This window comes from Notamacropus eugenii, chromosome 3 (assembly GCF_028372415.1).
Source record: "Notamacropus eugenii isolate mMacEug1 chromosome 3, mMacEug1.pri_v2, whole genome shotgun sequence".
Lineage (NCBI taxonomy): Eukaryota > Metazoa > Chordata > Mammalia > Diprotodontia > Macropodidae > Notamacropus > Notamacropus eugenii.
Window position 1 is genome coordinate 462,084,260 of NC_092874.1, and position 16,911 is coordinate 462,101,170.

The following is a 16,911-nucleotide window of genomic DNA, read 5'->3' on the forward strand; positions in this document are numbered from 1 at the left end:
AGAAAGGAAGGAAGAAAGGGAGGGGGGGAGAGGGAGGTAGGAAAGGAAAGGAAAGGAAAAGGAAAATTAAGTGCCTACAGTGTGCCAGACACTGTGTTAAGTGCTAAGGACATAAAGACAAGCACACAAGATAGAAGAAATTCTAATGCTGTAAGACAACACATGAACGGAATCTGGGGCAGAGGAATGACCTTGACAGTGCAATAGTGAGGAGGACCAGGAATCTGAAGTCTGGAGAGAGAACAAGTGTGTGTCTAGTGAAGCACGGCTGTGTTCCCTCCTAAAGTTGTGGTGCCAGGGAGGGAGTCAGGAGAGTAGGGCCTCAGGGTGGTGAGTTCTCCGGGGGGGGTCAATGAAGCAAGGGAAGAGAGAGATGAAAAAAGAGACAGAGATACAGAGACAGTGACACAGAGAGAAATACAGTCAGAGATAGAGAAGATAGAGCATGAGACAAAGAAAGGGACAGAGACAGAGAGACGGACACAGAATGAGAGAGAGAGACAAAAATATAGAGGGAGGGAGGGAATAAGGAGAGAGAGAGAGAGAGAGAGAGAGAGAGAGAGAGAGAAACAGACACAGACACAGACACAGAGAAAGACAGAGACAGAGAGATGGTCCAGAGATGATTAGCCCAGCTGCTATGGATGTCCACTTCTTACCTAGTCTTGTCCCTTCTCCCTCTGCCACCTTTCGTGCCTCCCTCCCCGGTCCTTTCCAGATTTTTCTCTGGTACTCGCAGCCCTATTTCAAGCTCTCCTCACCTTTCACTTAGACCCCTCATAGCCTCCTAATTGATCTCTGCTTCTGTTCTCCCCACTCCAAACTCATCCTCCACATTGCTGCCAAAAGAACGAAAGCCAAAGTGCGTTGTTCCCTTGCTAAAGACTATTTATCAACTCCCTACTTTGGACTCCAGAATCCAAGGCATACTGCTGTATTTGGCGTTTTAAGCCCTTCCCAATCTGGCCCCAACCTACCTTTCCAGACAATTTTCCGATATTCCCCTCAAGCTCTCTCTGTTCCACCTTCTCTGACTATTCCCCTAACACAACTTATCCCCTCCCTCTCTGTTTTTCAGGCTGTCACTTAGACCTATAAGGCAAATCTTTCCTCAGCTATGCCTCATAAAATCTTGAGTTCTTCCCAAGTTTAGTTCAGGCATCACCTCCCACCAGAAAGTATTCCTGATCTCTGGTTTGGGCTTTGCATTCCCAGGATTCTATCTGGTACACAGCAGGCCCTTAAGAAATGATGGTTAAATTGAATTAGATCAATGCCAAAGAAAGAGATCTGTAATAACATGAGGCTAACGGATCTCTCACAAAAGTCTGTGCAGGGTTGGTTTGTTTGTTGCTGCTGCTTCTAGGTTTTTTGTTGTGCTTTGTTTTTCACTGAACTTTACCTTTCCTGTAAAGACCTAAAATGGCAGATCAGGAAAATCCATCTACTTCTAAGGTTCCTTGCCTGGGTCCATGGACCCCAAGGGATTCATGGAAAATTTCAGAAAGATACATGAACTTGAATGGAAAACATTACATCTTTATTTTCATTAACCTTTGGTTTCCATTTTAATCCTATGCATATTATTTTACACATTCAAAAACATCATTTTAAGAAGGGGCACAAAGAGTTCATCAGAAAGTGAAAGAGCTCTACACAAAAGAAAAGAAAAGATTTAAAACCTCTCATTGAGCTTGACTCCCTTCTTCTACAGCTGAGGAAAAGAGGGCCCAGGGACACCAAGCGGCACAGTGGATAAGTACTAGACCTGGAGTCAGGAAGACCTGAGTTCAAATGTGACCTTAGACACTTACTGATTGTGTGGCCCTTGACAAGTCTGTCTGCCTTATCAATTAATCAGTAAGCAGTTATTAGATGTTTACTGTGTTAAGATCTGTGCTAAGTTCAGGGAATACAAAAAGACAAAACCTGCCTTCAAGGAGTTCACAGTCTAATGCGAGAAATAACACACCAAAGTATAAACAGAATAAATAGATAATAATTAACAGAGAGAAAGCACCGCGTTGGGTCTTAAAGGAAGCCAGTGTCACTGGGCTGAAGAGTACATGTCAGGGAGTAAGGAATGAAAGACTGGAAATGGAGGAGGATGCTAGGTTATGAAGGGCTTTGAATGCCAAACAGAACATTTTGTATTTGAATCTACAGGCAATGAGGATCCACTGGAGTTGATTGAGTAGGGGAGTGACATGATCATATTTGAGATTTCGGAAAATCATTTCAGTGGCTGAAGGGAGAGTGGATTGGAGCAGGGAGGGGCTTGAGGCAGGCAGACCCACCCACATCTACTAAAATAGTCCAGGAGTGAGGTGAGGAGGGTCTACACTAGAATGGGGTATTAGTGTCAGAGGAGAGAGCGGGGACGTATTGGTGAAACTGACATATATTGGCAACAGCTTGGACATGGTGAGGTATCCAGGATAACTGCTAGGATGGGAGCCTGAAGGACCAGGAGCATGGTGTTGCCCTCTGTAGTACTAGGGAAGGTAGGAGGAGGGACAGGGCTTAGGGGGAAGACAAGGTCTGTAGTTTCTTCATCCGTAAAATGGGTCTAATAGTAGCGCCTACCTCCCAGAGCTGTTGTAAGGATAAAATAAGATAATATTTTAGAAGTATTACAAACCTTAAGGAACAAAGTAAATGCTTTTATTGTTGCTGTTACTATTTTATATAACATGCCTAAGGTCATGTAGCTCGTTAGGGGCAGATTAGAAGTCCAATTTCCTGACTCGAAGCTGAGTGCTTTGTTTTTAATGATTCATTATAGGATCGCAGTTTAAGAGCTAGGAAGGACCACAGAGGTCAACGAAGTTAAGCCCTGACCCCCATTTCATTTTCCAGCTAAGGAAACAGAGCTGCATGGCCCTGCTCAAAGTCATCCAGATAGCAAATGTCAGTCAGGATTTGAACTCAGATCCTCCAGCTCCAAATCTAACATGTTTTCCCCACTTGTTCATGATACCTTCCTTCCCTCAAATAGATAACCAGCACCAACAGTATCTGTCCAGGTCTGAGCTGCACACCAATGCCTCTGATGAAAACAACTAGAATTTTGAGAAGTGAGGATGGGGAAGAGTGGCCATGTCAACTGCTGCCCCACATTTAGAATGAAAAGAGGTCAAGTCATTCAGGTGTTTCCAGATATCCAAATATTGGACTTCTTACATATCAAACATGTAGACAATTTTTTTTTTTGGATCTTCATTCAGCTGCTTGATGAAAACCATCATGGAAGTGTGAGACACCATAACTTAGAGGTTACAAGACTATCAATATGGCTGCTAACTAGCCAGTTGTCCCCTCAGTTGCAAGTATCCCTCTATGATTAGGGTGAAGACAAGTTGCTTGTCTATGCTAGTAAAGGGATTTTTCATATTGGGAGTTCTCCCATACCAATGAAATCACAGTTCCAGACTCTTCCTCTCCCCCTCCCACCAACTTCTTCCAAAAATATAATACATAAAGCCATTCCTCCATTTTGTCTCATTCTGATTTGTGAAAATTATCCTTTGGTGAGAATTGTTGCTCAAAGTATAGAATTGAAAGAACTGAAGACTGATCATAAATGACTTGTTTATAGTAGGCATTACAAAGCATACTACTGGTAAACACAAAATTGGGAATAGCTATGTTGCTTATTAGTTGATATCACAGTCAGAGAATGACACACACACACACACACAATATACACGCCAGAAAGGTACAAACAATGGGTATCTAACTTCATAATTCATAGATTCAAAGCTGAAAGAGACTCTAGAGATCTCTCAGTCCAATCTTCTCACTTCATAGGGGAGAAAACTGAAGCCAAGAGATGGGGAGTGACTTCTCCAACATCACTCAGAAGTGTAAGAAGTGTCCTCTGACTCCAAATTCAGTGTTCCTTCTGCTGTACCCCACAGAACACTAATAACGTCATACTTGCCCAAGTATGGTCCAAGCATCCCTACCATTGCTGTGGTGCTGACAGGGCTTTTGTAGGACATAATGCTTATACAATGACAGCAAACAGACCTTTACTTCTATAGTGAATTCATTTCTGGTTCATTTGAACCTCATCATATTTGCCTGTAAAAATAACAGTTTTCTCAATTCATTCTACAGAATGGCTGTGATCCTTTATACCTCAAATTTTCAATTGTAGAGTCATTGACATAGGGAAAGGAGCCTTGGACTGATGGTCAGATCTCCGGTTCCTAGTCTAGTTTCATTACTAATGAGCTGTATGAACTTAGGCATCCCTGGGTCTCAATTTCCTCACTTAAAATATTTTGGAGTTGAACTATCACAGAATTTGAGAAATGGAAGGGACCTCAGAGGCCATCAAGTTCAACCCATTGACAAAAGAAATCCCCATAATGTTAAGCTCAACAAGAGATGATCCACCCTTTGCTTAAAAGATGTCCTAGATACTATCTAAGACCCAATTCTAACATTCTATGTTTTTATTTACTTTAGAGAAGATGTATTAAGTTCTTTCTTTTAATACTTTCCTAGCATTTTCATTTGGTTAGGGTAAAATTTCTGGGAGCAGCTAGGTAGATAGAGCTCTGGGCTTGAAGTCAGAAAGACATCTTCACAAATTCAAATCCAGCCTCAGATATTTACTAGCTATGTCACCTTAAGCAACTTAACCCTGTCTGCCTCAGTTTCTCTTCTGTAAAATGAGCTATAAAAGGAAATGGTAAACCATCCCAGTATCTTTGCCAAGAAAATCCCAAAGTGGGCTCATGAGGAGTCACACACAACTGAATAACAACAACAACTGTCACATACAACAACAAAAATGAGTCTGGAGCTATGATGCAAATCATAAAAAATATCTTTGTGTGAAAAATCTCCTTCCATTGATACAGATCAGCAATTCAATTATAGCCTAGATTCACCTAGAACACTGACAGATTAGTGAAGCTAGAGTGCTAGACTTGGAGTTAAGAAGACCTAAGATTGGATCCTGCCTTGGATCTTTATCATCTGTGTAACCCTGGGCAAATTATTTACCATCTCTCAGACTGTTTCCTTATCTATAAAATGAAGGAATTGGATTTGACAATCTCTAAAGTGCCTTCCAGCTAGCTATTGAGTATCAGCCACAAGACCTGAACCTAGACCTTCTTGACTCCCAGCCCAACCTGCTATCCATGACACCATGTTGTCTGTCATAGAAATTTATAAGTTACCAAGTCCTAGGCATATTTTGTTTGATCCCCACAATAACGGTATTGTTATTCTCACCTTACAGATGAAGAAACTAAATTTCAGAGAGGTTAAACAATTTGTCTGAGTCTACAAAAATGGAGCTGGGAAGGAACGTAGAATCCACTCCTCTTCACTCCAAAGCCAGTGGGTTTTTTTCACCACTCAGTATAGCTTCCCAGATCATCTCTGACCACATGTTCCTTGCATTTGGATCAGCCCACTCACAAGTAACTCATCCAACCAATGCCAGTTGCTTGCTGGGACAAAGGAACAAACATTTGGTGAAGGTCAGAATGAATCCCAGAGAGAATAATGTTCTCTTTTCAAGTAAGAGACTTCCCATGTCTTCAGTGGTGCTTACTTGGAACTTTGGATCATCTGAATACAAATTCTATACAAACGGTATGGCAGAACCTCAGTGCATGTTTTACCTTCAAAGCCGAGACCCATAGATGGAAGGTTAGGGAAGATGATGACCCTTAGGCTGATTGGAAACAGGTCCACTTCATCACAAGGCAGGTCATGGCTGAGAATAATTCATTCATGTGCCAATAGCTTCACTGACCTCTGATTCCTGAGACTACTTGATATGGGAATGGTGACATACATCAATACTTGGTTGTAACAGTGCGGAATAATGGATAGAACATAATTCTTGGGGTTAAAAGTCAAGAAGACCTGGGTTCATGTACCACAATTTATGATGGTGGCACTGTCTTCTTAGGCAAATCATTGAGGCTCTTTGAGCCCCAGTTTCTTCATTTGTAAAATGAAAGGGTTGGACTACATGGTTCCCAAGGTCCCTTCTAGTTCTAAGTCTTTGACCTTCTCAACCCATGAATTTAGTCTTCCTAGTATAATAGTATCTCAGTATTGGACTAAATATTATGACCCTTTATCAGTCCCAGGAAAATGCCAGCATCCATGTCAGTTACCTTTAATGGTGGTTAAAAATTAAACTGACCTTAGCAATGAATTGTAACATAGATGAACGCCAGATCTAATGTAAGGTTGGTCATAAAGATTCAGTATTTCTGGTGAAGGCAGGTTGTAGTAATTTCTGTGTGAATTAGGAACCTGTGATTTTAAGACACAAAGTAAAACTTATTCATTCATGCTTGTGTGGAATTCCTGGTATGTAGAAACCCTCTAGATTGTGGACAGTTTCCTGAGACCAATAAAAGTGAAGAAGACACTTAACATCCCTCAGTTTGATTTCCTCTCCTATAAAATGAGGACATAGGATGAAATGGTCCCTAAGAACCCTTCCAGCTCAAAATCTAAGGTCTGATGACTCTATAATAAGATAATGATAACAAAATAAATCCTGGTTTCAGACAATCTCTGGTCCTTCACATTGTTTCTCCCCCTATCCCTTCCCCCTTCATGGTTCCATTGAATATTGACCTTTTTCTCTGAGATGACTATTTTTGTATTTATTTAGATTGGGGAGTGAACAGATTTTTTTAACTTTTCACATTTTATCCTGTACTCAAATTATATGATGAGAGATTTAATTTTTCCATTAAAATATAGTATCAGTTTTCCATGAAAGTCAACATTATGGGATCATAGACTCATGTCCAACATGGAACCTATTGTGCCAAGAAGACTGTACTCATAGAACCATAAATTTAGAGTGAAAAGGACCTTGGGCACCAATTAGTCCAACCCCCTCATTTTGCAGACAAGGACACTGAGTCTCAAAGAGGTTGACACTTGGTCAGGGTCACACCTGAATCCAAAAAGTAAGGTTATTTAGTGAGTGGCAACAGCCCTTGCAAGAGTAGAAGTGATTACTAATTTTAACTTCCAAATCTTAAATACTGTCCTTTTTAAGGAGCAAAGTTGACTCGTCATTAATTCTGCAGTTTTCAGCCTCATTAAAACTAAGATTCACCAACAATTTGGTATATCCCAACGGGTGGATTTGGTGAGTACCAATGACATTCACAGTCAGAGAATCTGGGTTCAAATTCCAAGATATGTGTTTATTTCTGACCTTGGCACTTAAGCTTGGACTATCAACCCATAAGCAAATATTTGTTAAATGACAACAATGTGCTAAGTGCTAGGGATACAAAGACAAAAAAGAAATTGTCCTCTTCCTCAAGGTTTGTGGGGAAGATAACATTTATATTCATAAGGTAATGAAGGGATCGTAAACAAAATGAAACAAGTAGAAATTTGATGGTGAGTAGAGACACATAGAGGAGAAAGAGAACAGGGAGCAAGTGTCCTCTGAGAAGAGAGATGGAAAATAAGAGAGGACCAGGCCAGCTGGAAAGTCATTTTGCTTTTCTAGTCCTCAGTTTCTTCCCCTGTAAAATGTGGGGTATTAGACTTGATGTCTCTTAAGGTTGTTCCCAGTTAGAAATTCTACAATAATCTGATCTACAAACAGAAGTGTTTAAGAATCAAGACCAGAGGATTTTTTTTCTGGAAATGATGTGGCACAAAACCCAGGACCAAGAGTCAAGAGATGTGGGCTCACATCTTGCCTCTGATCTAACAGGCCAATTGGCCAAGTTACTTAACTTCTCTGGTCCAAATTCCTTCACTGTAAACTAAGGGAGGTTGGACTACATCCTCTCCAAGAGCCCTGCCAACTTCAGATCCTGTCATCTTACATTTAGTAATCAAATGGATCAGTGATTTCATCAAGGTACACATTTCATCCACCAGTACAGATCATAGTCGATCCACCCCTGCCCACCATCACCAACTCTTTTCCATATCCTTCCATAAGTCTATTTAAGGGACCTTGTCAATGTACTTACTAGTAGCCTTTCCCAAACACTCCTCACATTTCATGGATATCATTGGTGCATGTGCATGAGCTATCCATTAATGAGGTATCATTTTTGCTAGGTGATCAACCCACCATATTTTTGACCCATGCATAATAGAGTTAGAGACAATGTTGCATAGTACATAGATTATAGCTGTCCTTGGAGTCAAGGAAACCCTGTTACAAGTCCTGTTTCTGCCACATACCCAGACAATACTCTAACTCTCTAAGATGCAGAGATTGTATTGTTGTGCATTGGTAGATAGAGTTTTCATGCCAGGAGCTTCTTACACTGATGAAATCACAAATCTGGTCCCCAAAAAATGCCAAGGAAATAATAGATCAAGTCCCCATCCCTGCTTATTTCTACTATAGTAGGTGGACCCCCTGTGATATGATATGGTGGAAAAGAACCCTGGCTCTGGAGTCAGAGGACCTGGGTTCAAGTCCCACTTTTGATATGTAGTACATGTATGACTTTGGGCATGTGGCTTAACCTCTGTGTTTCAAACTCTTCTTATCTTATATGAGAGGATTGGTCCCCATGGTCTGCGAGGACCCTTCCCTCTCTAGAGTGATGTTCCTATGACATGAACAACAGTCATTTAGGATGAACAGGCATGAACAGGTTGAGATCTGTATCACTAGAGGGACCATTCAAATCAATGAGGTCATCAATCCTTTGGTGTATTATGGGAGTATCCTTTGCACCACTCATCCTAAATAAAGCCTAATTTTAATCAGTTGCAGTCTACACCCTGATTCCCTCCATGGCCCTTTGAGTGATTCCAGTTCTTTGAAGACCAGTATTCTATTAGTCAGAGTCATTCTGTATTTAAACTCACTTGAATTTTTCCAAGAAAATGCATTTCTTTAAATCCTTCTAGTTTCCTAATGTAAGCTGTCAAACCAAAGCTGAAAAGTCTCCTAATTGTTTTTAAGGGAGCCAGGAAAATTTACCAGCATTAGACCTGCCAATGATAATTTCAGTCTTTTCCCCAGGAGAGGGCAGCAGCACACAAGTCTTCATTAAAGATGCTGCTTTTTAAAAAAAAAGAAAAAGAAAAAGAAATTTTAAAAACTGTGAAGGGATGATTGAATGTCAAAACTAAGACAGAAATCCAAATTCATATAATCACTGCTTTGAGGTAGGATGTTTCTGTGGTGCTGCATTATTTCCATCATATCTATATTATCAACTTGAGTAGTTGAATGACCACTTCAGAGCATAGAAGATGCCCCTATACTAGGTCAGAAGAAATCAGTTTTCTGCATGAAGAAAGTGATTTAGAGTAATACAAACCCCCAAAGGCAACATAGCATGATAGATAATAGAGCCACCCTCAAACCTAGCAGTCATGTGGCATAGTTCTGTGATTGGAGTCACGAAGGCCTGAGTTTAAAGTGGGTCTAGCTCTACGTCTTTGGGCAAGTGGTTTACTCTTAGCCTCAGTTTCCTCATCTGCAAAATGGGGATACCTCACAGGGTTTTTATGAGGCCCAAATGAGTCCAAGTCTAAAGTACTATATTAATGATACCTATTATTAAATCTGGGAAGACCTGGTCTCAAAACCCATCTCTGACATATAATGGTTCTGTGGTTTTAAGCATTTCCCAGAACACCAGAGAGTTCTCTTCTGTGCAGAGAAGGTGTTAGCTGACATTGACAGAGGGAGTTTCTTCATGTAAAACTTCCCTTTACCTATAAATTTTCAGATCTAACCCCTATCAGAAGTAAATTATTTGAAATTTCCTCCTATGAAACAGTAAAGGGGATGAAGGAGGAGAGGGATCAATGTAGGAAAATGGAATGAACACTGACTGGAATCAGTGAAGTGACTGGTTTATATCCCATCTCTGACCCTCACTGCCAAGCATAACCTTGGGCAGATCATGTAGCATCCTTAGCCTTCAGTCTCTTCATCTATAGAATGGGAGAGTTGGACAAGATGACCTTTATGAGGCTTAGTTCCCATGACCTTAGCTCATGGTCAGTTCTCTAAAATCAATCAAATGAATGTTCATTAACTACATTCCATGGACAGGAAAACATGCCGGCACTTCAGAGACGAGGAAGAATTGTAGTGCATGACTCCTGCCTTAATGAACCTAGATACTACAGGGGGAACCATGGGAAAGGATACCTAGGAAACTAATGAAAACTGCAGGGTAGCCCAAAGATCTTAGTGCAGTTTTTAGCTTTAACTGCTTTGGGGGACAGCCTGTTTGAGCACCTGATAAGGACAGTTAGTAAGTATGAGGATCTGATGGGGTTTAGGCTATGTCGTAAGAGGCGCAGCGGCCAGGACCACTCAAGGCATACTGGGTCAGACCACATCTGCAGTGCTGTCCTCAGTCCTGGGCAGCACAGTTCAGGGAGAACATTGATCCACTGGACAGCATGTGGTGGGGGATCACTGGAGCTTGAAGCGAGGGCAGGGAGGGACTTGAAAGACTAGAGTGCAAGCAGGACTGAGGAGGTTCAGTGATATGCCATGTATGGGTCATAGGAAGGAACTAGATTGGAGAACAAAAGACAAAGAATAGGGCGGCATGAGAGATGACACCTGGTAAAAGAACAGCTGTCACAGGGAAGAAATGAAATTTGCTCTACTTTACCCAGAACAAATGTAGATTTGATGTAAGGAAAAACTTCAAAACAAACAGTGCAGTCCAAAAATGTTAGTGGCTGCCTCATGACTGCCCCTCTCAATGGGGGGAGGGGGGTCTTCAAATTAAAGCTGGGTGAGCAATCATCAGATAAGTTGTAATGGGGGTTCCCATTCAGGTTCAAGTTGGACTAGGTGACCTCTGGGGTCAGTTAATCAATTAATAAGCATTTATGTGACTACATGCCAGGCATTGTGCTAAGTACCATGGGTACAAAGACAAAATGTAGCCTGCTGCCTTCAAGTTTACATTCCATTGAAATATATGTGTATACACACTTACATACATATGTACATGTGTAAATTTATACATACACATATACAAAATTAATCAAGACATGTTTAAGAGGAAGAACACCTATAGCCAAAGGAATCAGCAAAGACTTCCTGAAGAAAATGATACATGAGCTGAGATGGAGTATGATATGTACAGAAAAGTGAGTTGTGCAGAATGATTGGATCAAAGTGTGTGAGAAGGGAGTGAGTATAAGAGAAGTATATTTCTCTTATACTCTTCATATAAGACTAGAAAGGTAGGAAAGGCATTGGTATGAAGGCCTTTAGGTGTGTTCCTTGAAATAATAGGGTGTCACTTGAGCTTATGAAGCAAGGGGATAGGATGAACCTTCAGGACAATTATTTTGAAAGTTGTGTGGAGGATGGATTACAGGGAGATCAACTAGGAAGCTATTGTAATAATTCTCAAAGAGAGAGAGAGGGAAGTGAACAGAAGGAAGGTCAGAAAGAAGTATAGACAAGCAGGACAACTTTGAGAGCTACAGGTTGAATTTATTATTTTTGCTATTGAGTCATTCTTCAGTCATATCAAAATCTTCATGCCCCAATTTGGATTTTCTTGGCATGGTTTGCCATTTCCTGTTTCAGCACATTTTACAGATAAGGAAACTGAGCAGGGTTAAGTGACTTACCCAAGGTCACACAGCTAGAAGTGTCTGAGGTCAGATTTGAACTCATGTAGATGAGACTTCCTGAATCCAGGCCCAGCACTCTAGCCACTGTGCCTCCTAGCTGCTGAACTTATTATAATAAGTTATAATATAATATATTATATATATAATAACATATAAGCAAAGAAAACCAAAACAGAACCTGCAGTTTCATGTAGAATCCTTTATTTGTTTGAGAATGCTTATTTTTTAGGTGCTCACCAAGTTAAGAATAAAAACAAAACTTTAGCATTAGTTCCCCAGTGTGATGACATTTTGGAATGAATGGATGGATAGGTGAATGAATGAATAAGTGAATAGGATTCATTTATTAAAAGTTTTCTCTGTTCAAGGCATTGTGTAAAGAGCTAGAGGTGAAAAGACAAAAAAACAAAACAAAACACAGAGACAGTCTCTGCCTCCAAAAAGCTTACATTCTAATAGGAGACGTTAGATGGACAGGTGGCTAGGACGGACCACTTTGGTTCCCTAAGTTACAAGGATGCTATTTTAAAAGAGAACAACTAGGAAGTCCCTAAGAGACTTATGGTTTGGGGAATTGCTTTTCCAGAAAGTGTCACACAAGAACCAATAGAGGGCAGCAGCCACTCATTGATCCAGAGGGAAAAATCTGGGTTTTTTTGCTCTTCTAATCATTTCTCCTCAACCGTGGACGTCTTGGCCCCTACAGCCTTGCAGAAGAAATCACACCAGGCTGAAGGAGGCGAATTTCTCATGCACTTAGCTGTCTTGGAACTGAATCTATCTATCCCCAACACTCCATCTTTATCTAAAAAGCCACAAAGCCAAAAACGAAAAACAAACAGGAGAGCACCCTAAAATGAGATCAAGGGGAGGTAGAGTGAGTTAGAATCCCTTTCATAGGTCAAGGCCATGTCTAATCTAATAAAATGAAGTCAAGAGTCAGGAACAGTGACCCAACCTTAATTGAGACATTGGAAATTAGTTGATTGTCGATTTCTAAATTCCTAGCCCGAAGCAAGGAGAATCCTTTGCTCCTGGAACAGTCTTCTTTCAGCTCTTTTCAGGGTTTTTAAATGCTAAATATCCAATCTGGGTCTTGATGAAGTTTGATGGGCTCCTAAAGGCAATCTTGGAGAACTGACAGAGACCCCTCCAGCTGCCGAAAGCTCCCATCAAAGGCTGGACGTTGAATGCACAGTGTCATGCAGATGGTGACTCCGAGGAGTGAAGGCTGCCACTTGCAGCACTGAGGATGACATCCGCTGCCGAGGTCGGGGGTGGAAGATTGCTTTAATATGACTGGCACCTACCAATTCTGTTCACATTGTTTGTGACAGAGTGTCATTCCCCCACTTGTCTGAGATGAATGAGTTTCCAAAGCACATAAACACACTCCTCAAAAAAAGAAAAGGAAAGGAAAATATATGGAAATATGGCAAGTACTGTGAGTTTGCTCGCTTGCTGCAAAATAAACTGTATTTTAAAATTAGAACATAAATTAATGGGAGGGTACAGGGGGGACAGGTAACGGGTAGATTTGGAGTCAAATGACTCCAGTTTAAATCCTGACACTAACACTTATTGTCCATGTGTCCTTGGGTAAGTCACAACTCTCTGAGCCTCCATTTCCTTATCTGTAAGGGTCTGGAGGTCTCTGTCAACTCAGCATTCATCATCCAATGACCCAAACCCACTGATTAACAACAAGAAATTCTGCCTACTATTATTCCAGAAGACAAATTCCCATCAGTTGGGGAGGTAAGAGAGAGTCTGGGGAAATATGGTAGAAAAAAGCTTAGGAATTCATATTCATATTGGAATCCTGGCTTTGCTGTGTCAATTCAATTCAATAAACATCCATTGGGAAATCTAAGAGGTGCAAGAAGACACTGCGCTAGACACTGGATGTACCGAAGGAAATGTCCTCAAGCTCAGAGACTAAGGTCAAATCACTTAACCTCTCTTAGCCTCGGTTTGATCATCTAAGAAATGGACAGATTGAATAAGACACCAACATGCTGCTCAGTCTGCTCATCTCATAGATGAACAAATTGAGGCTCAGAAAAGTTAAGTGATTGCAATCTCTTCTTTTAATGTATGGAATGGGAATAATAATGCTTGTACTATCAATTCAGTATGATTCAACCAACATGGATTCAACATCTATTCAGGAGTGAGGCAGGTAGATAGAAAGGTATGTGGAAATCGTGTGTGTGTGTGTGTGTGTGTGTGTGTGTGTGTGTGTGTGTGTGTGTGTGTGTAAAGAGAGAGAGAGGTAATACAAATGAATGAATAAATGAATGGAAAAATTGTATTAAGTGCTTCCTATGTTCAAGGCATTGAAAAGCTACAGATAGAAAGACAAAAAAAGCCTTCCTTCAAGGACCTTACATTCTAATTGCAGGAGATGCTACAGAGAGTGGTGGTCAGGAAGGTCCACTTTGGTCCCTAAGAAGATGCAAGGGTGGTGATTTTCCAAGAGAATATTCGCAAAGATGGAAAGCTGTAGGTCCTGCAAAGGCAATGTATCTGCATGTGCAGTCATCTATCTCTCTGACATTGCCCATCACAAAAAAAAATCTGTATTAGTGGAGGGAGTTTCCACACTAGGAGTTCCCTGTGGTGATGAAATCACAAATCTGAGTCTCCACCCAAGTGTGCCAGGCACTGGACTAGGCACAGAAGGACCAGATAGACACAAAATCTCTGCGAAGGATTCAAGCTAGGGACTTTGGAAGAATCACTGAATCTTTATGACCTCTAATATTCTCATTTGTAAAATGAGCAGACAGATCTCTCAAGTCTTTTCCAGTTGTAACTTCTATGTCTGTTTGTTGTTTTCAACTGGACCTGTTGACTTTTTTTCTTTTCTTTTTTTAAAATTTTTTAAATTTTTTAAATTTTATTTATTTCCAGTGTTCCACAATCACTACCATACAACCTAGATTTTTTTCTTTCCCTCCCTCCTCCCTCCATCCCCGAGACGGCATACAATTTTATATAGGTTCTACACATACATTCCTATTAAATACATTTTCACCATAGTCATGTTGTGTAGAAGATTTAAAATGAATGGGAGAATGGACCTGATGGCTTCACTGGTGAAGGGAGTTGCTGAAGAGGAACCTTCTGTGCCCATAAAGATAGAAACAATCTTTGTAACTTGAACTCAGAGAGCTGCCTGGGACACTGAGAGGTTAAATTTGTGACTAAGGGCACACAGCTGGTATGAGTCAGGGACAGAACTTGAACTCAGATCCACTAGTCACGAAGGTCAATATCAATGCCTTATGACCGACTGATCCTATGATCTGGAAAGCAGGGAAAATGATACTTAGACTGTTCAATGTCTTTCAACCCAGCAAGCATTCTTTAAGTATCTGCTGTGTGTCAGGCACTAGTAACAGAAAGACAGAGTGTAGCAGTCTCTGCACCCAAGGAGTTTCCATTCACCAGTTCATTCACCCATTTGTGTCACAGGGTCATTTTACTCAACTGTAGTATGCTAAGTCAACGAGAGCTGTTAACATTATTATGGCTGTTATTATTAGAATGATTCTTATTTGGGAACACTAAAGGAAAGAGGTTTGGTAAATTGGGTTTCTTGTGTTGTGGGCTCATGTGAAATGGGATCTCCCAGCATCAACTTGACTGTCGTCTCTGCAGGTCAGCCAGTACACATTTGCCATGTGCAGTTACCGAGAGAAAAAGGCCGAGCCTCAGGAACTTCTGCAGCTGGATGGCTACACCGTAGACTACACTGACCCCCAGCCAGGTACCCTACTTCATGGCAGGCTTCAATTATCAATGAAGTCACACAGAATGATTAAATGTAGCTCAAAATGAGTTCTGATTTTTTCTAATAGTAATGCTCAAATTTAAAATACTCACACATGCATATAGATGCATATAATATATTATATATTTATGCACGTATATGCCTATATATTTGCCATTCCAAGTCTGGATAATGGAATACATGTATGTATATACTCAGGCACAAATCAAGTGAGTCTTGATGTGTTTGTCAGATACCCACATCTAAGCCTCACCACCCAGGTGAGAAAACATTAAACAATAGATTCCCCATCCATTCTAGTCACTACGTTCTCAAGAAGAAAGAATTTAAAGTCAGGGAGACTTTTGAAACAAGAGACCTATTTAACCTTTTGGTTCCCTTTGTAACTGAAAAATCCATGTGAAATGGGAGCCTTTGAGGGAGAAGTTTTAGATTTGTAAGTCGTGTTTTTCTCCTACCCTCCCCCAAATGTAATCTTTCCAAAAAACCCAGTGGAAATAAGTCTTCAGCATCCTAGACTTTGGGGGGTGGGGGATCATTTCAGCATATTAATGAGCAACAAGCACCAACAGCCCTCTCCCAGAAAAGTTATTTTCTTATGCCAAATCTACATGAGGCAAGCATTTCCAACCATACTGTAGTATTTGGCCCAAAACCTTTTTTCCTCCTCCCATATTGCTTTTCCACATGCAATAAAATAAGCAAAGAAGAAAGATGATCTCAAGGGAAGTCTGGGTGTTAACCTGACAAGGTATGGGAGACTAGTCATAAGGACTATGCTAGCAGAGAAACCGGTTTCCTGGTGTTTGAGCCCATCTTAAGAGTCGGTGACCTACTTTGCCTTGTTCTCCAATGGGTAATTCTACACACTGCCACTACACAAAGACAGGACTGGCTTCATTAGGCATTAATTAAATGCTTTAGTCAGGAGCCTCCTGTTCTTACAAGTGTGCCTCCTGGCATTTTCACAAAATGGCTCGTTAAATTGGCCCTCACATTGGCAGGTGCAAGTTTGTTTTCCTCCCCAACATTGGCTTACCCTCAGATAAAAATGGGTCCAGCCTTTTCTTGTTGCTACCCTGAGAGAGCCATGTAAAACTCATGGGGAAAATGAGTCAAAAAGTGGACTGTACAAGTCAACGTCAAAAGGCAAAATACGACTTTGTTCTGAAAGTCAAACCAAAATCCCTTTGTTGGGATAATCTTTTCTAGAGTGAATCCTTAAAAAAAAAACAAAAACACATCCTATATGCTGATCATGCGAGTGGGTCTTCTCTGTTATGACAGAAATACCATTTTTCATTAAAAAAAAGTTTGGTTGTGTCTAGCAACAAAAATATTAATGTTAAAATATTAACAAAATATTAAATATAATACTCATTTTATGAGTAATGCCAATTTTCTTGCATTATCACCCCCATCATTGCTATCCCTGAGAGAAAGTAGGATCAGATTCTTGCACCTCCTTCTCAAAGACTCAAAGTAGAGCAGGTAAGGACATT

General features: G+C 40.7%; 1 protein-coding gene across 2 annotated transcripts in view; it reads left to right on the top strand.

The window, feature by feature from the left end:
* Positions 1-16,911, top strand: part of CADPS (calcium dependent secretion activator) — a 544,059-nt gene that overhangs the window by 332,352 nt on the left and 194,796 nt on the right. For both annotated transcript variants that reach the window (XM_072598786.1, XM_072598785.1), the window contains exon 10: positions 15,277-15,385. In XM_072598786.1, the coding sequence (XP_072454887.1) occupies positions 15,277-15,385 (109 nt within the window). The remainder of the gene's footprint in view (positions 1-15,276; positions 15,386-16,911) is intronic.